General features: G+C 45.5%; 1 protein-coding gene across 3 annotated transcripts in view; it reads right to left on the bottom strand.

Annotated features, from left to right (window-relative positions):
- The window catches only part of LOC121270704 (transmembrane protein 150A-like), a 108,217-nt gene that overhangs the window by 33,741 nt on the left and 49,642 nt on the right, over positions 1-24,834 (bottom strand). For all 3 annotated transcript variants that reach the window (XM_041176047.1, XM_041176046.1, XM_041176048.1), the window contains 2 exons: positions 23,933-24,016; positions 14,668-14,735 (listed from right to left, as the gene is read on the bottom strand). In XM_041176047.1, the coding sequence (XP_041031981.1) occupies positions 14,668-14,735; positions 23,933-24,016 (152 nt within the window). The remainder of the gene's footprint in view (positions 1-14,667; positions 14,736-23,932; positions 24,017-24,834) is intronic.

Raw genomic sequence — 24,834 nt, 5'->3', positions numbered from 1 at the left:
CATGTGTAGGTCAGACCAAGTAAGGACGGCAGATTTCCTTCCCTAAAGGACATTTGAGAACCATGTGGGTTTTTGTGACAATCTGATAGTTTCATGGTCACCACTACAGTCACTAGCTATTTTTTTCTAGTGAAGGTTGCAAAGCTGCACAGAATACTGATGTGGGACACGGCCATCGCTACATATAATGTTAAGATTATTTCCATTGACCTTCACTCCATTTCTCATTCTCTGCAGCCTACTGCCCATTAGCTTTGTGACAGCAGACAATGGTTTAATGGCTTGAGAGGTCTGTGCACTGAGACTGCAAGATGTTTTTCCTGACTGCCTTGGTCAATATTTTTCCATTAACCCTACATTTCCTCTGCCTGTTCCCAATTCCTAAATGCATGGTGTTACATTTGTCTACATTAAACCCCCATAACCCTGTGTGTGTGTACAAGAAGACATTTCCTCAAACATAATGTCTGGTTGACACTTCCCTAAGGCTACAAAACCTGGATTAAATGATCAAAAGACTAAAATCCTTTGAAAAGTGGACATACAGGAGGGCATTAGTGAGACTGCACCTGAATTCTGTGTACAGTTTTGGTCTCCTTATTTTAAAAAAGATATAATTGTGTTTGAAGCAGTACAGAGGAGGTTCACCTGATTCATTCCTAGGATGAGGGGCTTATCCTATGAAGAAAGGTTGAACAGGTTGGGCCTGTACCCAATGGAGTTTAGAAGAATGAGAGGTAATTTTGTTGAAACATAAAAGATCCGGAGGGGACTTGCCAAGATAGATACCAGGAGGACGTTTCCCCTTGTCGGGGAGACTAGAACCAGGGAACACAGCTCAAGAATAAGAGGTCTTCCTTTTATGACTGAGATGAAGAGAATTTTGTTTTCTCTCAGAGAGTATGAGTATATAGGCTAGCTGGAAGAAGAGTAAGCAAAAACAGGATGTGCAAGCTGCTGAGTCTGCCCATTACTCCTGTGCATCCAACCTCAGTGACTTGATCTGACTTCTCCCCAACTTTCACTCTGCATGATTGTGTCTGGTTCCTGTTTAGCAACTCTTTCTCAGTGTCTTTCCTGAAATTGAAAGGAGAAGAGTTTATGGAAACTCTATTCCTAGTGCAAAACCTACCTCAACGAGAAGCTGTCAAAAGATCGAGCATGAAAGTGCCTCCACTTTCACAACTCATAGCCTTCCAAGAAATTAAACTGGCAACTAGAAAAGTGATGACTTTGTGACTCAGGTGCACTGACTGTCCCCACCACCTTATTCTCCACTCCCCCTGAGACAGAGACCTCAGCAGACCTGCAGTCTCTCAAAACTCACCCCAGTGAGTAGAACCTGTGGATAGTTCTGTGAAGGTGGAACACTGGGCGAGGCTGTGACAGAGGATGTTGTGGTCAGCATGTTTAAAGGAGAATAAACTGAAGGGGGTAAATGGCAATTACGGTTAATGTGCAAACAAATTACAGCATTATACTGACAGATTAATAATAATTGATAATTGCAGTATTACACTCAGGGTTAATAATATGCAATGAATACAGTGTTACTTTGAGATGGTGAGATGTGATACAGCGCGACACCAGGGAGCACTACACCCAAGAGTTAATGATATATAATGGTTACAGCACTGAGGGGTTACTGCTATGCATTGAGTACTTTTAGACCAAGGGATTAATGGTACATAAAGAAATGTTTGCCTTTATATAGCGCCTTTCCCTATCATGTTTTTATAATGATATAAGCTCATGAGGGTTTGTGTATACACGTTGTGCATTCATTTATTAAGTGTAGGCACGTGGTAATGTGTATATATATGGATAGAAATCTTGAAGACACCAGCAGCAGAGCTGTGTGTGAGATCTGCTGAATGCTTCAATCGTACAATTCAAGATAAAGAAGCAAACACCACTGAGCAAACTAATGAGAACATACTGTGAGCGACAGGTCTCACAGATCAGGTTTCCTTTCGATGGTCAGCCAATAAATGAAGCTGATGTATTGGCTATGTTGGAAATGGAAGACAAAGGCATCAGCAGCAGAGCTGCCTGTGTGACCTCTGCTGAAAAAGCAAAAGCAAAACTAAAACTGGATCACATGACACACTTTCTTTCTAGTGATTTCATGCTGCATCTCTTAAAGGCAGATTACAACATTCCTGACCTCAAGACATCCTAAAGAGCTTCACAGCCAGCTAACTACTTTTGTAGTGTAATCACTGTTATAATCCCTCCGTGGATCGCCACTTTGATATGGTGGACAGACTTGTGCGCCCCGACGATCCCTTGATCCATGCCGTTGGGAGCGCCTTGCTCCTGGCAAGGCCAGTCATGGCGACAAGGTCAGGGAGGGGGGGTGCCAAAGTGTGGTCCAAAACGTTCTCAACAGCAGAACGGGCGAAGGAAGATTGTGCGTCTCACCGGCTGCAAAGGCGGAAGAAGGCTGCAGCAGCAAGCGACACCAACCTGTCAAGATGGCGTGGACAATGACAGCACTCCAAGGCCCCTATATTAAAGAAAGCCACACTGAAGATTCTATCATCATCCCTTTGCCAAGTCTCACCTTGGTGAGAAAAGGTTGAACATGCTGGACCTGTACCCAATGGAGTTTAGAGATTGAGAGGTGATCTTATTGAAACATATAAGATTCTGAGAGGCCTTTGTGAAGTGGGTGCTGAAAGAATGTTTCCCCTTGTGGGAGAAACTAGGGGATCTACTTTAGACGGAGATGAGGAAAAATGTTTTCTCTCAGAGGGTTGTGTGTCTTTGGAACTCTCTTCCCCAGAGAGCGGTGGAGGCAGAATCATTGGATATTTTTAAGAGGTTGATAGATTCTTCATTAACAAAGGGAGTCAAAGGTTACCGGGAGCAAGTGGGAACGTGCAGTTGAGGCCACAATTAGATCAGCCACGGCCTTATTGAATGGTGAAGCAGGTTCGAGGGGCCAAATAGACTACTCCTGCTCCTAATTCTTATATTTCTATGCAAGTCCTGTGGCGATGGAGAATTGGCACCCTGCCCCATGTGCCCAAAGATTTGTGGGTTGAGAATCAGCCTGCTGAAGGCCCTTGGCAGAAAAGCATGACCCTGAGTACACATTGTCAATGAACTGAGGGACAGCCAATGCAAAGACTGTTGTAATGTAAGAAACGTGGCAGCCAATTTGTGCACAGCAAGCTCCCACAAATGGCAATGAAATGAAACACCAAATCATTTGTCTTAGGTGTTAGGTGGAAGGATAAATATTGGACACAAACCCCTTACTCATCTTTGATTAGGGATCTTTTACATTCACCTTGGGGACAGATAGTTATAGTGTTTCATCAACGGGCCACCTGAGATATTACTGAGTCTCTAATTACTGCATGACAGAGAGGGTTAAGTGGCTAACAAACGATGGCTATAAGGTTGCAAAGAGGAGATAATGATACATGATTAGTTCATGCATGTTACATGTTACACCAAAGGGTTAAATACATGCAACGATATGTTTCTTCACCTATGTTTCTTAGTTTTACTGGCACTGCGTGACATTAAAAGAACAGCAACCAAAAGTTACACAATTTCTCACATTAATATGAGAACAGTGAAACATTGTTCTTAAAGCAGATCTGATAAGGGCATAAGAAGAGGCCTAAGTGAGGTTTAGTTAACTATCTCTGGGGGAATAACTAGAGTCGAACACATAGACTTCATTCTGCAATCCCGCACTCCCATCAGTTTGAAATCACCCCATCACAACATAGGCTCTAAGCTGCCAAATGGCAGATTACTTCCCAGCTCTGAAGAAGAGTCATACAGAGACAAAACATTAACCCTGTTTCTCTCTCCACGGATGCTGCCAGACCTAAATGTTTTCCAGCATTTTCTGTTTTTGTTTCAGATACTTCCTAATGTCCCATGTTCATGCTGTCTGCAAACGTGTGAGGCACATTTGCTATGAATGACAACCTTTATAAAAGATCTTGGCTAACAGAACACAGGATGAACAAGCATAAGTGAACCAGATGACAACTGGTGATAGTTTCATGCTCAACATTACTGAGACTCTCTATCAATTCCAGATTTTATTCAGTGAATTTAAATTCCAACAGCTGCCATGATGTGATTTGAACCCACATCCCCAGATCGTTAGCCCAAATCTCGGGATTACTAGTCCAGTGACATTACTACTGTGCCTCCATCTTCCACAGATAAGAACATCAGAACTAGGAGCAGGAGTAGGCAATTCAGCCCCTCGAGCCTGCCCCACCATTCAATACAATCATGGCTGATCTCATTTCGGCCTCAACTCCAATTTCCCGCCCTCTCCCCATAACCTTTCAACCCGTTGCTAATTAAAAATCTGTCTATCTCCTCCTTAAATTTATTCAGCGTCCCGGCATCCACTGCACTCTGAGGTAGTGAATTCCACAGATTCACCACCCTTTGAGAAAAGTAATTCCTCCTCACCTCTGATTTAAATCTACCACCCCTTAGACTAAAACTATAGCCTCTCGTTCTAGAATGCCCCACAAGGGGAAACATCTGCTCCACGTCTACTTTGTCTATCCCCTTTAGCATCTTATATACCTCAATTAGATCTCCTCTCATCCTTTTAAACTCTAGTGCGTATAGACCTAAACTGCTCAATCTCTCCTCATAAGACAAGCCCCGCATCTCTGGAATCAATCTAGTGAACTTCCTCTGAACTGCCTCCAATGCAATTACATCCTTCCTCAAGTAAGGGAACCAAAACTGTGCACAGTACTCTAGGTGCGGTCTCACCAATGCCTTGTACAATTGCAACAACACTTCCCCATTTTTATACTCTATTTCTTTAGCAATAAATGCCAAAATTGCATTTGCCTTCCTTATTACCTGCTGTACCTGCATACTAGCTTTCAGCGATTCATGCACGAGGACACCCAGATCCCTCTGCACTGAAGCATTCTGAAGTTAAATAAGTTGCTTTTTCATTCTTCTGACCAAAATGGATAACCTCACACCTATCCATGTTAAACTCCATCTGCCAAATTTTGGCCCATTCTCCTAACCTGTCCATATCCATTTGTAAATTTCTTATTTCTTCATTACAACTTACTTTCCCATCTATTTTGGTGTCATCTGCAAGTTTAGTTATAGTACCTTCTATCCCTAAATCCAAGTAATTAATATAGATTGTAAATAGTCGGGGCCCAAGGACAGAACCCTGTGGCACCCCGCTAGTTACAGCTTGCCATCCAGAAAAAGACCCATTTATCCCGACTCTCGGCTTTCTGTTAGTTAGCCAATCCTCTATCCAAGCTAATATATTACCCCTAACTCCGTGTGGTCTTATCTTGTGTATTAATCTTCTGTGCGGCACCTTATCAAAGGCCCTTTGGCAGTCCAGATCTGATAAGGGGCATAAGAAGAGGCCTAAGTGAGGTTTAGTTAACTATCTCTGGGGGAATAACTAGAGTCGAACACATAGACTTCATTCTGCAATCCCGCACTCCCATCAGTTTGAAATCACCCCATCACAACATAGGCTCTAAGCTGCCAAATGGCAGATTACTTCCCAGCTCTGAAGAAGAGTCATACAGAGACAAAACATTAACCCTGTTTCTCTCTCCACGGATGCTGCCAGACCTAAATGTTTTCCAGCATTTTCTGTTTTTGTTTCAGATACTTCCTAATGTCCCATGTTCATGCTGTCAGCAAACGTGTGAGGCACATTTGCTATGAATGACAACCTTTATAAAAGATCTTGGCTAACAGAACACAGGATGAACAAGCATAAGTGAACCAGATGACAACTGGTGATAGTTTCATGCTCAACATTACTGAGACTCTCTATCAATTCCAGATTTTATTCAGTGAATTTAAATTCCAACAGCTGCCATGATGTGATTTGAACCCACGTCCCCAGATCGTTAGCCCAAATCTCGGGATTACTAGTCCAGTGACATTACTACTGTGCCTCCATCTTCCACATATAAGAACATCAGAACTAGGAGCAGGAGTAGGCAATTCAGCCCCTCGAGCCTGCCCCACCATTCAATACAATTATGGCTGATCTCATTTCGGCCTCAACTCCAATTTCCCAATGACAGACGTTAAACTAACTGGCTATAGTTTCCTACTTTCTGCCTCCCCCCCTTTTTGAATAAGGGCCACAACATATTGCTCCAAGAAACAATCTCTAATACAATCTATGAACGCTCCCTCGAGGCTACCCTTGCCAATTTGATTAGTCCAGTCTACATACATATTAAAATCACCCATGATTAATGCTGTGCCTTTCTTACATGCTCCCAGTATTTCCCGGTTTATACTGTGCCCTACTGATGAACTACTGTTTGGGGACCTATAGATTACTCCCACCAGGGATTTCCTTCCCTTGCTATTTCTTATTTCTACCCAGACTGACTGTACGTCTTGCTCTCCAGTGCCTATATCATTCCTCACTATAGCACTGATCTCTTCCTTTACTAACAAAGCTACACCACTTCCTTTTCCTTCCTGCCTATCCTTCCAAAACACTGAGTACCCTTGGATACTCAACTCCCATACCTGTTCTCCCTGTAACCACGTCTCAGTAATCGCTACCAAATCATACCTATTTATCTACATTTGCACTGTTAACACATTAGTTTTATTCCGAATGCAATGTGTATTCAGATACAAAGCCTTTAAGTTTGCCCCATTGTCAATTTTCCCCACTCTTATATGATTCTTTGGTGCAATATGGCGTTCACGCACACAGTCCCTTCCTTTCACCGCCCCCCACCTCCGCAACCGTCCGAACAGAATAGCTCCCTCTTTCCCAAGTACTGGTGCCAATGTCCCATGAATTCGAACCCATTTCTCCCACACCAATCTTTGAGCCACACATTTACCTCTTTAATCTTATTGACCCTGTGCCAATTAGCTCGTGGCTCAGGTAGCAATCTGGAGATTATTACCTTACATACAGATGTCACCCTACACTCCTGATTTCCTAGACCCAGTAGAAAAACACCACACCGATAGGCTATGTATCTCAGGCTAAACTACTAATTCAAAGTTCATTCCAGAAGTTACACAAGTAAACCACCCGGAGTTAAAAATCCACCCTTGAAAATATTAATTGGGTCACAGAATTACATGTAATATAACTGAGTTAAGTTTGCTTGATGTCACAGGGAGAAAGAGTTTGGGGAGTTGGAGAGAGTCATCAATATGGATCATGCTGAACTGAGAAGAGAAGGACCCAGGGCAGCAACCTTTGGGTTGGCAAAGAAATCTCAAAGACACTGAGTGTAATTTTTCCAAAGATGTGCCAGACGTTTTTGGTTGGTTTTGGGGAGTGTAGGTTAGAACAAGTGGTAGGGAGTTGATCCTAATGGCCATTTGTATGATCACTTGGAAAACCAGCCATTCCATTGAATGCTAATAGCCGTTCTAAGGTGTTAGGGAGCAAAGCATCTATTTGATCAACAGCCCATTCACCAGCTCAAACATCCACTGCCCCCACTGGCACACTGTAGCTGCAGTGCATGCACCTGTTGGGCTGAATGGCCTGCTTCAGCACCATAAATCTTACTTTTATTCTTTCATGGGATGTGGGTGGGGGTAGCAAGGCCAGCATTTGTTGTCCATTCCTAATTGAGAGGCTTACTCAGACCATTTCAGAGGGCAGTTAAGAGTCAAGAGTGGGACTGAAGTCATATGTAGGCCAGACCAAGTAAGTATGGCAGATTTCCTTCCCTAAAACACACTGGCAAACCAGATGGCTTTTTATGACAATCAGTAATAGTATCATGGTCAGATTTTATTAATTGAATTTACGTTCTACCAGCTGCTGTGGTGGGATTTGAACCCATGTCCCCAGAGCATTAGCCTGGGCCTCTGGATTACTTGGCCAGTAATATTACCACTACACCACCATCTACTGTACTATTATGATGTCATATCCACAGGTTAAAAAGCAACAAGTCTGCCCTGAGATTGATTCTAATTTGTACATTGAATTTGTCTCCCATGGTCCCGCTCACTTGATCCTTGGTTATTATGGTTACCTACCAGGAGTGAACCACATTTGATTTGCTGTGTCCTTTTAAGGCCAATCCCCAATTCCTGCCTGTAGCAAGGCCAGGTATACATTTGGCATGTTGATGAGTGACAGACCCGCACTGAAAGACTTTTACACATGTCATTATGGAAGGAATTGGGAATGGAGTTGAACACTGTGCAATCATTTGGGGTCTTCCCCTTTTCTGACCTTATGATAGAGGGAAGGACATTGGTGAAGCGGCTGAAGATGGTTGAGCCTATGACAGTGAGGAACTCCTGCAGTGATGTCCTGGGGTTGAGATGGTTGTCCTCCAACAACTATAACCAGCTTCCTTTGTGCTAGGCGTGGCTCCAGCTAATGAGGAATGTTGCCCCTGATTCCCATTGACTTTGATTGTAATAGGATCCCTTGATGCCACACTCAGTAAAAAGCTGCCATTATTGTGCTCTGTGCCCTGAGTATTTTGAGCTCCAGTCACACGGGAACCACAACTCTCTTTAGCAGCTCCAGTCTCCCTTGTTCTCAGTCTCAGTAACATTCCAGACTTTAACATCAAAGGCCATGGAACTTACCAGAAAAGATGGACAAGTTTCCACAGGCACAGAATCCTGGGCTGACGACTAATATTGTATTGCTCACATCAAGCACTTTGTAATGAGCAATTTACCTCACCTGACATTTTGTCGAATTCCTTCCTTATATGAATATTACCGAATTGGCTGGCATTTAATGCCCATCCCTAACAGATGCAAAATAGCTCCCCTCATGCCTGCAGATTTAACACTTTACTGGGTGCATAAATATTTACCATCAACAGCTTGCACTTATATAGCACCTTTAACCTAGTAAAACATCCCAGGGCACTTGACAGGATTGTAACCATGCAGAAAATAACACTCAGCCACTTAGGGGGATATTAGGGCAGGTGATCAAAAGCTTGCTCATAGTGATAAGTTTTAAGGAATGTCGTACAGCAGGAGAGAGGGGTGGATAACGGAGGTTTGGGGAGGGAATCCCAGAGCTTAGGGTCTAGAAAGATGAAGGCACAGCCACCAAGGTTGAGTTAAAAGAAGCAGGGGTTGCAGAAGAGGGCAGAGTTGGAGGAACGCAGACTCCACAGAGAGCTCAAAAGAGGTTGCAGAGATAGAAAGAGGCGAGGCCATAGTGGGCTTTGAACAGGAAGATAAGAATTGGATCAGAAGCCAATGTAGTTGAGCAGGCACTGCAGCAATGCCTCCCTCTAAAATTTTTTTTGGAGTGCGCAAATGATTAAGTGCATGGCCCTTATAAATTATTTTGCTTGGCCACACGTTTGCGGTAACTTAAACTTATGCTGGGCTTGCATGGGGACTCCCTGGTTGCTGCCCAGCCCACAGAGCTTTGAGGGAACATTGTGCATGAATGAAAGTTGATGTGAGTTAGGACACAGGCAGCAGAGCTTTGGATGTGCTCAAGTTTATGGCAAAAGGGAGGCTGGCCAAAAGAGCATCGGGTTAGGGGAGTGTGGAGGTAACAAAAGCATGAATGAAGGCTTCAGCAGCAGATAGGTTGAGACGGGCAGAGCTGGCTGATATTACAGAGGTGGAAGTAGGAGGTCTTAGTCTTGGAGAGGGTATGTGGTCGGAAGCTTAGCCTGGCATCAAATAGGACCTTGAGGCTGGGCACAGATTGGTTCAGCTTGAGACAAGGTCCAGGCAGGGGGATGGAATCAGTGGCTGGGGAGCAGAGTTTGTGGCAGAGGCCATAGGACAATGGCTTTAGTTTTCCCAATAAATAATCAGTTATTGCCTACAATGGGAAGATCTTTTGGGCAGATTGAACTCCTATCTCCAAGAACCACGGTAGTATGTTGGCCAATGGCTATGGTAGCATAGTGCTTCTGTACTCAACTAATGACCCAAGATCGCAAGTTCAAATCCCACCACAGCACCTGAAAATTCAATTGAATAAATTCAAATCTAGAATAAAAAGCCGGTCTCAGTAATAGTGGCCAAGAAATTACAAGATTGTTGTAAAAACCCATCTGATTCACTAATCCCCTTCTGGGAAGGAAGTCTGCCATCCTTCACCCTATCTGGCCTACATTTGCCTGCAGACCCAAGCAATGTGGTTGACCCCTAGCTGCCCTCTGAAATGGCTGAGAAAGCCACTCAGTTGTATTAATGAAGGTGGCAGCACCACCTTCAAGGACAATGAAAGATGGGTAATAGATTTTCACCTCGCCAGCAATGCCCACATTCCATGAACGAATAAAAAGTCCACACGGCAGCAATAACTTCCACGGGCTTTTCTCTGGACTTTTCTCGAAGCTAAAGGAGTGAATAATTCCTCCACAGGAAAAAAATGTGATCTCGTGTCAAGATGAGGCGAACATTTCTAAGCTGAAACATTTCCAAACTGGCTCGAAGGATTTTCATTCTCATGATTACTGCACTTATTTGAAGTCGGGGGCTGGTTTAATTGCACAGTGTGGTTTAATCAGCTCCGAGTGTACGCAGAGTCAAGCTGAGACACAAATGCTGCTTGCGTTTTGTGATCCCACCATGACCTCGGCTCCACATTGCGATGCACAAGGGGTTCTCCCTTTGCAATCTGATGAAGATAGTTGCCACGCGGCAGGGCAATCAGGACACGGTGACCTCCTGCAGAGGGTAGCCTGCTGAGCTATGTTTTTGATGCCAATAGTGCGGCAGGAAAAGAAGTTTATGCCTGCGGATTGACGCCTGCCATTTCAAAAAGAAAAATCTCACAGCCCTTGCGAATTTTCGACTTGCACGTTTGGACAGAATTCTCCGCTCCCACCAGCAGCAGGAATTGTGGCGGGCGGGCGCACAAAAGCTGGCAAACGCCTGTTTCCCACGGGTGGAAAATTAGTTTGGAATATTTGTTCTCCCAACTTTGACGACGGGTTTCCCGCTGATCCATGTTGGCAACCATATTTGCATCTCACGAATGTTTATTAGAAGGCCAACCCGCCGGAATTATGTTCCCCCTCCGCCCCACCAGTGGATTGTTAGAATACATCGTTTTCCGGCTGTATGTAAATGGCGGGTACCTGGCAAGCTTCACCTCATTCCGAGGTGTGTATTCGCTGCTTTCACCTACCTTTAAGACCAGTGCTGTGAGATTTTGGGGGGCTTGACAGAGGAGGCAGGTTTATGGGGGAAGATGGGGCTGGGGGGGGCGGGGGCAAGTGTGTCCAGGGACGGGCTTGTGGGTGGCCGGGGAAGTGGGGAGTCAGTGGCGTTGACAGTGGAGAACTTAGGCTACTGGTGGGAGGAGGGAACAGTCACAGTTAGAGGGGGAGTGGGATGCGGTAGGGTGGCAGGTTCAGGGTGAGGGTCTGGGTAGGTGGAAGTCTTGTTGGGTGGGTCACAGATGGGGACAAGACAGGTGGCTCGGATCACAAGCAGGGGCAGGGTCAGAGTGGGCATGGGGACGGTAAGAGGTGTCGGCTCTGAGGGGAGGAATGGCATGCGGAGGTGATCGTTATAGGTTGTAATGGGGGGAGGTTCAAGGGTGACAGAAGGGAGGGGGAATGGTGATATTCAGTGGGTCTGTGGTTCTGAGTGGAAGTTGGTGGAGAGTAGAGGGTAGAAGATGGTGGAGCGTGTCTGAAAAGTTGAGTGCACCGTTTTCTCAAGGCTGTTCTTGACAACACATTTGCTCTGGGCGTGTGAATCCTCGAAATGGAAGGAGGGTCTTTTTGGGTGGGTGGAGTTCAAGGTCAGCACAAGCGGCCGACTAAAGGACCAGTCTAATAGTTTGAGGCAACTGGATGTCAAAGATGCTCAGCTGTGTTCCCCTCTCTATGGTGAAACCCACACAGCAGCAGGTTTGTTCCTGACTCATGTGTCTCCTAACATTGAGATCCCAGCAAGGTGTGGAGCTGCCGTTCATTCTGTGCCATTTGCCATTGGCTGCAGCCAGAGCCAGGGGTGAAGAAAGGGAGGGAGGTGGAATGCTTCCAAGGGGTATGGCTAGGGGAGGGCAGCCAACTCCCCCTGGGTGAATGGTCATGGCTGACAAGGGATCATGTGGTTAGTCTTTCTATGCTGTCAAGGCAATAGTCTCTATACAGAGTTTCAAGGGTAGTGGAGACAAGCGGAATAGTGTCTTGTGTGAGGCTTCTTGCACATGGTTCTCATCACCCTGGTCAAAGAGTAATATTTCCATATACGTTCATGTATGAACAGGAGGAACACCCATCTCTAGTCCTCCAGGACGTCCTTTACCTGGAAGGGGTGGGGTGGGGATGCCATGTCTAGAAGGAGGCCAGGTAAAGGGCTTAGCACTTGCCTCTTTGCTTTGAGATGGAGGGAAACCTGCAAAGGACATGCTCAATAAATGTATCACTTCAATCCGTTCACACATCCACCGAGGCACAGATGTCTCAGGTTACAGGTCACGCTGCCTTGGTGATGGCTCCCATCCAAATGAAGAGAAGGGGCCCATCGCAGGTTGGCACAGGCCTTGAGCAGCAAGAGGCAGCGGGGCCTCTATAAAGCCAAGATGCTGGCGAACATGAAGCACTGCAATGGCGAGCATTGGCCCGATCATGGGTGTATTGCCAGCAGTGCTTTTATCTAGAGGTGAGTGAAAGGCAAGGCTAGTGGTGCCCTCGTAGGTCCCGGGATGTGGTTATTCACATCTGCCGGCTTCTCCGGTACGAGCTGTGGCCACAAGGACTCTGGAGGAGTGAAGCAGAGCTCCTAGCCCGCAGTGAGTGAATGCCTGTTAGGGTGTCCTTTCAATATGGCGCAGGACCTTTGACCCCGATGAGGTAACAGCAGGAGGGGTAACTTCCTGCCTTTTCCTGCCATGGAATTTGCCGAGCTCCTAGCTTATGCAGTAATTAATGAGCTGAAAAGCGGCAGGTCATGTGTGTTCACCCACCCTGCTACCCAGTGGGAATCACCCTGACTTTCCCGGCCGCCAACAGACTTAGTCTGCGGAATGGAAAATCCCGCCCATTGTCCTGGTCAAGTAGTTTGTTCGCTTCCACTTCTCCTCCTCTCATAAGGGCACTGATTTCTTGCACTCTCTGGCACGCCACCCTGTGCCCATTGTTCATGTGAGGATGGGAATAGAGAACATTCAATGAACCCGCTCCCCGCTAGATGTTTCTCGTTGATTTCACACTCACCTCCTGGTGCTAACTCATGATTTATTTGCTTCAACTTGACATGGTGGGATTTGAAGTCACAAAGGAATGCTCCCAGGCATAAGGAACTTTAGCTACAAAGGTTGGATTGGAGACGCTGCGGCCGTTCTTGGACTGAAAGAGATTGAGGGGAGACCTGATCGAGACGTAAGAGATTTTGCTAGCTTTCCATAAAGGAAAGCTGTCCCCATGAGCTTATGCTACAAGAACTCAGGGACACAGATGTAAAGGTTTCAGGCAGAGATACAGAGAGGGCTGCGAGGAGGATGTTTTTTTTTTATTACACAGCGAGTGGTAATAACCTGGAACTCGCTGCCTGCGGGGAAGCAGTGACAATCAATGATTTCAAAAGGAAATTGGATGGGTGCTTGAGGGAAATAAACTTGCAGGGCTATGGGGATAGAGAGTGGGAACAGGACTAACTTGTCAACAGAGAGCTGACATGGACTCGATGGGCCAAATGGCCTCCTTCTGTGTCATTATGACTCCATGACCTCTGGGTCACTAGTTTAGTATCATACCCACTGAACTACTGAATAGCAAACTGGATTTACACCCGAGGGTTACATGCGGTTCCAATACAGCACTAATTTCTCACCCTGGATTCTCTGATAGAGAGGGGACCATAACTGATGCATTAGAGAGCCGATACTGTTAGCTCCAGAGAAATGCATCCCTGCCCTCAGCACCACCCATATCACTTCCCTCCTCACCTCTGTTATATACAAATTTAAATATCTGATGCAAGTGTTATATTTCCGCCAATAATCCAAATATTTCTGCTCACTTATGTTGCCAATTCACTCCCTTGGTTGAAGTGTCCATAACCAGCTAAAATAGATTTAGGATGTGTGATAAGAGGGTTAGAGGGGATTCGATGGACATTTTTTTTTAACCAAGAGAATGACCAGGATCTGGAACTCACTTCCCGAAAAGATAGAGGCAGAGACCCTCATAACAGTTAAAAGGATACTTGAAGTGTTGTAACTTACAAGGCTACAGGCCAAAAGCTGGGATGTGGCTGGATGGCCCCTTGATGGCCAGCATGTGCACGATGGGCTGAATGGCCTCCTTCCACGCTCTAAATTTTAACAATCCTATCATTTCAACCATTTTCCGGGCATGGTGTGCTTGATTGTAACATGAACGGGTTTGAGCGAGTTAAAATCCCGGCCTGTTTCTGCTCAATGTTTATCTTTGTTCAGAACAAGGCACTAGAGCTTGTCTGGGCTGGGGAAAGAGATGTGGAAAAAGATGATCTTATCTTGTTACTGTAAACACATAATAGGCAACATGCTGATGGCGCTGATATTAGGGACCAACACAACACAATCAAGATCTGAGCGACACAGTTTAGGGCTCACTGAACCTTTCATTCACCAAAACAGAAAGATAACATCTATACATGCTGAATGTGTTGAGCGAGTGATATAGTCACTCAGCCAACTTCAGTTGTGCTGCAGTGACTTATGTGACTTACCCATGAAAGAACCGACACTACAGATCAGACTGAAGAGACAGCTCTCGGGAGGGAGGGTGCCACACTTACTGTAGGGGGAGGAGAGAGAGAGAGAGAGAAAAGATACTGAGTGAGTATTACAGGAGTTCTTGTACAAACAGAATAAGCAGCATGAACTTTCACCTAATTCCAATTCTGCTCAGGTTCCAGGAAGAGCAGTTGGGGAATTTCAGTCTCTGGAGAAGCCAAAACATTCGGGGTCAATAAATTTCCAGCCTGAGATAGAGAGAGAAGACGAGAGAATGGAGATAGAGGAAAGCAAAAAGAATGAGAAGGAACAAGGGAGAGAGGATAACAATGGGAGATAGATACGGAGAGAGATAGAGACAGAACATTACCATTTCCTTGACACACAAAGAGACATTCCCTTTCTAAACTTTCTCAAAAGCATTTCATAACACAACCAGAAAATCAATTAATAAAGAAACAGAGGCATCAATAATCTTTTTCATCTCTTGCTGGTGTGTATAACAGAAACAGACAAAGATTTAACTAAAGGGAAACAATAAGTCTGGCAGTGAATTCACAGCATCACTTACATTCTCCTCACTAAATCAATATGAGTATTTGATAGCTAAATAAAACACCAAGCATTCCATCCATTTTCACTCCTGTTAACAATGTAACAAGCCTGTTTATCACATTGTACTGATGGAGGTGACTTGCGCTTGTAGTTTTGTTTGTCAGGAGAAGACTCCCTGGATAACAGGAGAAGCTCGGGGACTGGGGTTGGAACAGTGTTGTCATCAACATCACCAGATGAATGTATGAATGTCTGCTGCTGCATTACTAACCCCAGGTTGGAAAGGATACAGCATACCTACAATAGAGAGAAAACCCATCAAATCACAGAGTGATGTGGTTTTGTCCCAGCAAAACTAGATTCAATGGGAATCAGGGGGAAAACTCACCGCTGGTTGGAGTCATACCGAGCACAAAGGAAGATGGTTGTGGTTGTTGGAGGTCAGTCATCTCAGCTCCAGGACATCACTGCAGGAGTTCCTCAGGGTAGTGTCCTCGGCCCAAACATCTTCAGCTGCTTCATCAATGACCCTCCTTCCATCATAAGGTCAGAAGTGGGGATGTTCATTGATGATTGCACAATGTTCAGCACCATTCATGAGTCCTCAGATACTGAAGTAGTCCATGTCCAAATGCAGTGAGACCTGGACAATATCCAGGCTTGGGCTGACAAGTGCCAAGTAACATTCGCACTACACAGGCAATGACCATCTCCAACAAGGACAAAGCAGCCCGCTTGATTGGCGCCACATCCGCAAACATTCACTCCGTTCACCACCAACGCACAGTGGCAGCAGTCTGTACCATCTACAAGTTGCACTCCAGGAATTCACCAAGGCTCCTTCGATAGCACCTTCCAAACCCATGACCTCTACCATCTAGAAAGACAAGGGCAGCAAATAGATGGGAACACCACCACCTGAAAGTTCCCCTCCAAGTCACTCACCATCCTGACTTGGATCATCACTGTCACTGGGTCAAAACCCTGGAACACCCTTCCTAACAGCACCATGGGTGTACCTACACCACATGGACTGCAGTGGTTCAAGAAGGCAGTTCACCACCACCTTTTCCAGGACAACCAGGGATGGACAATAAATGCTGGCCCAGCCAGCGAAGCCCTCATCCTGTGGGTGAATAAAAAAAGACTATGGAACCTGCAAGTCCCAAGAGAATTGTTGCCAGTTTTCATTGATTCAATCAGCACAGAAGTAGGTTCTTTCCTCAAGGCTCTGCAAATTCCTGTTTTTCAAGTATTTATCTAACGTTAGTATCTAATAAGTTCTGTTGATGGATGTTAAATACCCAGTAGTTGAAGGTAATAAGGTGAACAGGTGTCGTGTATTGATCAGTTAATTATACTCAAATGTGTATATCAAGAAGAGCCAGCCAGCACTGGGGAAGAGGGTGTTGAAGTGGAGAAGGAAGCTCTATGGCAAGAAATAAACACCCTCCACCAAAGCAACCTAGTCTCAGTGTCTTCTTTACAACCAGGCTTAGGAATTTCTCTAGCATCCAATACCTTTTGGAAAGTTACTATTGAATCTCCGCCAGCCTTCCAGTCAGTGCATTCAAGGTCAGAATGACCTGATGTGTAAAACTATTTTTCCTCCTGTCTCATCCAACTCTTTGTCAATTACCTTAGATCTCTGTCCTCTGGTTACTGACCCTCTTGCCAGTGGAAACCGTTTCTTCTCATTTACTTTAGCAAACTCTTCAAGGTTTTGAATACCTGAATTGACCAACTGTTGTGGAAAAGGACAGGGGAATTGTGAATAATGACCTTGCATTGCTCTCCAACCATGCTCCCTCTGTCCCCTCCTAGCTTCAGCCCCAAGTCAAATACGAGTTAAAATTGTCTTTTCAAATTCCCAAGTGTCTAGCCTTTGGTTTTCATTCACCTCAACATTGCTACAGCTACTGATGTGCCTAACCACACCCACACATCCATCTTTCTTGCCCTTGTCCCTGTTGAGATGATTACTATCTCTCACCCTGGTCACCCAACTCCAATCACCAAGGTACTTCCCTCATCTCCACTCCTAAAATGCAGACTTGAACATTTGTGATGGGGAACTAGCTCAGCCATTCACTGCCAGATCTTGCTGGATGACTAACTTCTGCCACAATTTCCACCTTCTGAAACTCCTCTCCATTGCTCCCTCAACCATCACATCCAACAAGCACAAGGAACTCATGGGCTTCCTTGCCACTAAGATTGAGACCATCCGTTTCATTGCCTCTATTGTGTCTCTCCCTTCCCCTAGCCCACTGGAAAAACTTGCCCTCCCTGCCCCTGCCCTGAACTCACATCTTTCTCTAGTTACTCTCCAATCACCCTTAAGCCCTCTCTGAGCTTATTTTGTTCATGAGAGCCACCTCCTGCTCCCTCAATCCTATTCCCACTAGACTTCTGACACCCAACTTCCCCTCCTGGTCCCCCAATGTAATCTGATGGTGTGAACAATTCTCTCTCTCAGGTGCTGTCCCCCTCCTATTCAAACCTGCCATCATCACCCCTCTCCTCAAAATGGACAAACACAACCCTTGCAAATAACTGCCCATTTCTGTGTAGGGTGTTGGAAACCATTCGGGAGGCCTTAATGAAGTCTTTGTTGTCATAAGTAGGTTAACTATGCATTTATTAACAACAAGAACTATGTACATATATACAGTAAAGAGTTCAAGCAAGGAGCTATCTCCATGCTTGCTTGTGCACACAGCTCTGTCCAACATTAGACTGACCTCCAGGTGTGGGTCATGTGTTCTCTTACATCACTGTGTGGGCGGTACTGTACACAGTCCCACATTAACCCTATATGTGCCAGACCCTTTTACGACAATTTCCAACCTTGCCTTTCTTTTCAAAGGGCAGAATTTTGCCCTCATCGGGCGGGTGTGACAGGCGGCCTGCTGCCTGCAATCAGGCCAATTAACAGCCGGCCAGTGTGAAGTGCGCGTTGCCGGGGTCGGGGGTGGGGGCTGGGGGTGAGCGCAAGCACTGAAGTTCACACATGTGCGTGGGTGCGTGCACTAAAAGTTCCCTAAGGCATGGAGCTGCCTCAGGGAGCTGAAGATTTTCACCACTCAAAATAAAGAAATGAAAAATAATGAAATCACGTCGCCTCATGTGACATGAACAGGGACATGTTAATCGGAGGGCAAAAAGTTTTTTTTTTAAATCACAGGTCGAAACCTTATCCTGCCCCCCCCACTGAACGGTTGGATGTGCAGCAAAAAATTGTAATCAATTAATTAATTAGGGGTCTTAATAGGCCGCTTAATTGTCGGCGAGCGCGCTGCAGACTCCAGCGCGCCTGCCAACCGAAATACCACCCGAGTGCACGATGATGTGCCTGGCATCATCGCGTGTCATTTTACACTCAAGCGTGTCGGGCGCATACCCGCACGCCAAGCAATAAACTCTGGCCAAAGTCTTCGTAAGGGCTCTTTCTTAGCAAATCTGTCCCCATCTTTCCCTCAACTCCATGTTGACATCCCACCTATTCTATCGTGTGTGACTGTGACCGAGGTAAATTATCCCTCCTCATCCTGTCTGCTGCCATTGACAGAGCTGACTACACTCTCCTCCTCTAAGACCTTTCCTCCATCAACCAGCTGGCTGGGACTGCCCTTGTCTGATACCATTCTTACCATCTAGTCTTAGCCAGAGGATCACCTGCAAATGCACCTCTTCCCACCTCCGCACCTTTACCTCTGGAGCCCTCAAGGATCTATCCCTGGCCCACTCCTGTTTTTCTTCTGACACTCATCTTTACCTCACCACAAGCTCTCCCCTCTGATTTGTCAGGCTAACTGTCTGACCTCCAGTACTGGATGAGCAGGAATTTTCCCCAACTAAATATTGAGAAGTCTGAAGCCATTGTCTTCAGTCTCTGCCACGAACACTGTTCCTGAGTGACCGACTCCAAACCCACTCCCCGGCAACTGCCTGAGGTTGAACCAGGCTATTCGCAACCTCAGTGTCATATTTGACCCCGAGATAAGCTTTTGCCCACATAACCATGTCATCACCAAGACTGCCTGCTTCCACCTCCCAAACGTAACCCAACTTCACTCCTGCCTCAGCTCATCTCCTGCAGAAACACTCATTTCTTTTTGATTTTATTTGCTCACGGGATGTGGGTGTCACTGGCTTGGCCAACAATTATTGTCCATCCCTAATTGCCCTTGAGAAGGTGGTGGTGAGCTGCCTTCTTGAGCCGCTGCAGTCCATGTGGTGTAGGTACACCCACAGTGCTGTTAGGGAGGGAGTTCCAGGATCTTGACCCAGTGACTGTGAAGGAACGGCGATGTATTTCCAAGTCAGGATAGGGAGTGGCTTGAAGGGGAAATTGAAGGTGGTGGTGTTCTCATGTTTCTGCTGCCCTTGTCCTTCTCGGTAAAGGAGCTCGTGGGTTTGGAAGGTGCTGTTGAAGGAGCTTTGTTGAGTTGCTGCAGTGCATCTTGTAGATGGTACACACTGCTGCTACTGTGCGTCGGTAGTGGGGGGAGTGAATGTTTGTGGATGGGGTGCCAATCAAGTGGGCTGCTTTGTCCTGGATGGTGTCAAGCTTCTTGAGTGTTCTTGGAGCTGCACTCATCCAGGCAAGTGGAGAGTATTCCATCACACTGACTTCTGCCTTGTGGATGGTGGACAGGCTTCAGGGAGTCAGGAAGTGAGTTACTCGTCACACAATTCCTCGCCTCTGACCTGCTCTTGTAGCCACAGTATTTATATGGCTAGTCCAGTTCAGTTTCTGGTCAATGGTAACCCCCAGGATGTTGGTAGTGGGGGATTCAGCAATGGCAATGCCATTGAATATCAAGGATAGAACAAAGAACAAAGAAAAGTACAGCACAGGAACAGGTCCTTCGGCCCTCCAAGCCTTGCTGATCATATTGCCCGTTAACTAAAACATTTTGCACTTCCTCCAATCTGGCCCCTAGAGAATCCCTGGTTTTTGTCACTCCACCACTGGTGGCTGTGTTTTCAGCTATCTAGGTCCTAAACCCTGGAATACCCTCCCTAAATCTCTCTGCCCCTCTTCTTCTTCCAACCTATCTCCTTGACCAAGCTCTCGAATATCTCATGTGGAATGGGGACAAATAATGTCAGATAGTGCTCCTGGGATGTACCTTGGGATATTTTACTGTGTTGGAGGTGCAATAAAATGCAAGTTATTGTTGTAGTATTTGGAGTCTTAATGTTCTGATCTTTGCTGGGAATGAAGGTTGCTGTGCAGATGTTTTGATTTGTTAGGCCTGTACAATGAAAGGTGCGGGTCCTCTGAACAATTAAACAATTAGAAGTTTTCATTCCACAAGGGAGTTCTTAAACCAGTACAACTGGGCCTCAGTGCACTGACTGCATTATTTTTGGTAGCCAATCTTATTTTGAGAAGTGAATGAGCAAGCTTCCAGTGCCAGGCCCAACAGGGGCTGAGGTCTCCCTTATGCTTAGACTTTAGGCTTAGTTCCTCCGGTCCCGTGTGGGACAATGGGCAGCAAGACTCCTCCACCAGCCACTATCGATCGCAATGTCTTTTACTCAAGCCTATGTGCTGTCCCACTCTTGAAGGTCCTCCTTAAATGTACTTCACCAGGTCCTCTTTGACCAGCCCTGTCTTCTCCTTCTTCTTCAACCTGGTGATGCCCACTCTACTGCCACTCTGATCGAGCATACATTCGGGAGGCAAAATACACGTCCTAGCAGCCTCAGTCATCTCTCTGTCACAATGTCCCGCAGTTGCCTCTAACCAATCCTCCATTGCACCTCCTCGTTGGTGATACTCTCTCTCCATGTGACGCCAATGTAGGGGTCAAAGTGCAGTCTGCATAAATTGTCAAGGGGAAAGATAATGCCTGGTGACTGGAAATCCAGTGATGTTGGTGTCCGGATAAAGTGGCAAGCCCACTACACACTGATCACACTGACAGCAGGACTAGTAAACCTATGCTAAGGTGGCAATATTTTATTTTTTGGCTCTGGTCGCTTTGGGCAATGTTTTGATTCCCACCTAGTACCTGTCAGATACGTATCGAGTTTTGCACAGTCTTGTACCCAACATGGCACCAATAAGATCTTGATTAGACATGAACCAGATTTTGTGAAGACACATGGGAAACTTGAATGCATCATCCAGCATATACCAGAAAACAATACACCTGTCTGAGACTTGCAGTGGACCTCATCCAGCTCCTCAACAGTATCAATGTGCCAACTTTCAATTGGGTTTATACCAATTATGAATTGGGCATGTGCACATCTCAACTTCATGTATACAGCAAATAGTGTCGACACATATACTATCGGCTGAATATACACACAATATAGTCCAGAAATGCCACATATGCAGAAAAGATGAACCAGAAACTGACCAGATATTTATCAATGAAAGAGATATTCCAAATGACAATCACCATGTATGAGGTAAACAACTGTCATGTATCAGCCAGATATATACTAGACCATTAACCAGATATTAACTAAATGTGTGTGAAACACTGGTCAGCTGTGCCACAGATCAGCCAAACACAAAATCTGCAAAGTACTGCAGACACTGGAAATCTGAAATAAAAACAGAAAATGCTGGAAATGCTCAGCAGGTCTGACAGCATCCATAGGGAGAAAAACAAAGTTAATGAGCTGGATTTTCAAGGAGTTGTAAGGACTCTAGAGCCATTTAAAAATGATGGGCCTCATTGTGCATGCTTGGCCAAAACCCCAGGCTGTTCTAAAAGGATTATGTGAGTTTGTTAACCCAGGTGCAGAGAAGATTGACAGCTTTATGATGGTAAAGCTATTTTGTCTGTGATCTCTTTTGTCAATGGCTCGATGTTTATTTGCACAAGATAAAGAGGCGCCAAGTGTTTTTGTTTCTGTCATTGATACTTCAGAGGTCTGGTTGATTGACACTTTTATAGCATTGGCATAAGAGCAATTTTTTAAAGAAAATTATGAAAAAGTGTTTTTTAAGCAGTTCCACACATGCCATTATTGCTATAGGTTTCACTTGTTCTGTACCGAGTTTAGCTGGGTGAACAGGCATAGAAATGTAGTGAGTTAGCACAGAGAGTATGAGGGGCCATTGGGGCTGGATGAGGGTCATGAGTTGCATGAAGGTGGCATGGGGAATGGGCGGGGGGATGGGAGCTGATGAGGGGTAAATGGGTGAAAGCTAAAGGACCTCCAATATAAGCAAACAAGTGGGGCGAAGTCCCAGAGAACTGAGGTGGACCTTCTTAGCATTCAGCCACCCCTGTAGACACCTCCAATCTGCTTTGGTGGGGGGGGGGGGGGGGGGGTTGGGGGGGGGGGGGGGCTGGTGGCAGGCCCAACTCCATCCTGCACCCACCCTCACCCACCTGCCACCCACTCCCCACCCCAGAGCAAAAAATTGGTTCTGACAAGGTACTTTCTACTGAGGTAGGTCTGCCAAGTTGAGAAATTTCCCGGTTTGAACTATCCGCCTCACTGACAAAAATCCAGCCCAACATTTCAGGTCCGGTGCCTTTCAAGTTCTGAGGCTGCCAGACCTGTTGGGTATTTCAAGCATTTTCTGGTTCATTTGCATTAGACGCATCCATGACACAATTCAGAACTTGCCAAAAACCTGGCCAAATAGTAACAGGTATCAATCAGACATTCAAAAGCTGTGCTCCAGAAACTGGCATCGACAAGAATCAACTTGACGACAGCGATACATGAATCGGATTATCAAGGTGTGTGTGTTAGTTTGCAGCAGATTTATATCACACAAACATCAGCAATGTCAGCCACAGGGAACAACAGGAGAGATTAACCCACACCTTCCCATCTCAGTGTGTTCAACGGGATGGAGTTCAGGTCAATACCAAAGGCAGGTGGTATTTTCGGTGTAGCAAACAAACTAGCTAATGTTGCCAACTTGGGCGCTGGCACTGATTTTCAGCGATGGTGTTTATATCCCAACCTTCCAATTGAAACAGAATAATTGAGAGTGCAGTGATCAACCATTGATCAGGATGGAACAGGAACCCACTCAATGACTAAATGCCAACTAAATACCAGACATTAACTAATCACATTGAAGACACCAACCAGAATTCCCTCTGGTTTCATCAAGGCATCAGGAACACAAATATTAGAGACTGACTAGACTTAACTATGGATCTATTGCACAAGTACTGGCATTGACCAAACAATTATCTGGGAACAACTAGGCAGGTACCAAACCACAAGTAAAGAAAATGACTGAGAATGATTAGAAAAATACCAGACATTGTCTAGTCACATAGGTAGACAGAAATTAGACACACACAGGCATATATCAGGGATCGATTAAGCTCATGCAAGATACTGACCAGGTTAGCCCAGAAAACACTGACCTTAAGCAGAGCAATCCTTAATGGTAACTTTTTCACAAACATCTTCAACATTACAAAAGTGGCCAATCTTAAAAAGCTCAAAGTAGGGACATTGGCAGCAGCCATCCAGAGAGTGCTGGACATTGCATTGGTAAAACAAACCAATGAACTGTCAAAGCCAATTGGAGACCCGACAGAACACCTGAAAGGGAGAAACTTCAGCAGGAGAGTGGGACTAATTGGATAGCTCTTTCACAAAGAGCCAGTGCACACACAATGGGCCAAATGGTCTCTGCCTGTACTGTGTGATTCAACAAACACTCGTGTCTGAGAGTAACAATGGACATTCTCTTACCTGACCAATGGGATGTCATTTAAGGTGCAACATTCTTTGGGTTCGCCCTGCACCGAGACCACACCACATGACTCATTGTAGGTCCTACAGAGACAATAGAAAGATATTTGTGAGCCGCTAGCTTCCAAATCACCTCACGCTGATGCTGGACTCGGAGAGAAAAATCATTTTCTCCTCCTAAGCAATCAGTCCTCTTCTCTCAAGAGTGCAGAACACAACATTATACAACAATCTCTATTTCCCCTGTTCCTGATAAGAAATATTGACAGAAAAGTTACAAGTGCCAGGGAAAATACAATATCTATTGTATTTAAAAGTTTCACTCCCCATATTACGCTTTGAAGAAAATACCAGCAAAGCATCACTCAACTACCATAGAGCACCGAGGAAATGTTTTTCTGACTTTGAATCAACAAGAGGCAAAGCGTAACTGTTGCCGATCCGGACAAATGTCAACATTAATTAAACACTGAAGCAAAATACTGCAGCTGCTGGGAATCTGAAATCAAAGCAGAAAAAGCTGAAACTACAAGAGAGAGAAATAGCAGGATTTTCCCCATGCACTTCTGAATCCAGCCGTCAGCCTCAAAGGAGGGTCTGAATCCCGCGCTGCTTCGGAAACAGTTGCTCAGTGTAAGTTTCCCCTGTGAAAGCCAGTTAATGGCCAGAGAGTGGGGTCGTCTGGGTTTTGGATCATGGTTGTAACATGAAGCGGCTATATTCAGCCAGCTCTTTAAGGCTTTGATTCGACTGTCCACTATGGAGGAGTGGTCTGATCACAGGACAGGGAAACACGTCGCTAAGTATTCAGAGCCCACAGCTGCTCTCTGACCTGCTGGTGCGAAATGGTTTCTTCGCAGTACTTGTGCTGAGAGGTCACTTGGGAGGTGTGACCTGCACTT

This window comes from Carcharodon carcharias, chromosome 28, assembly GCF_017639515.1.
Source record: "Carcharodon carcharias isolate sCarCar2 chromosome 28, sCarCar2.pri, whole genome shotgun sequence".
Classification (NCBI taxonomy): domain Eukaryota; kingdom Metazoa; phylum Chordata; class Chondrichthyes; order Lamniformes; family Lamnidae; genus Carcharodon; species Carcharodon carcharias.
Note: the sequence above shows the minus strand (reverse complement) of the source record. Positions and strands in the feature narration are given on the sequence as shown.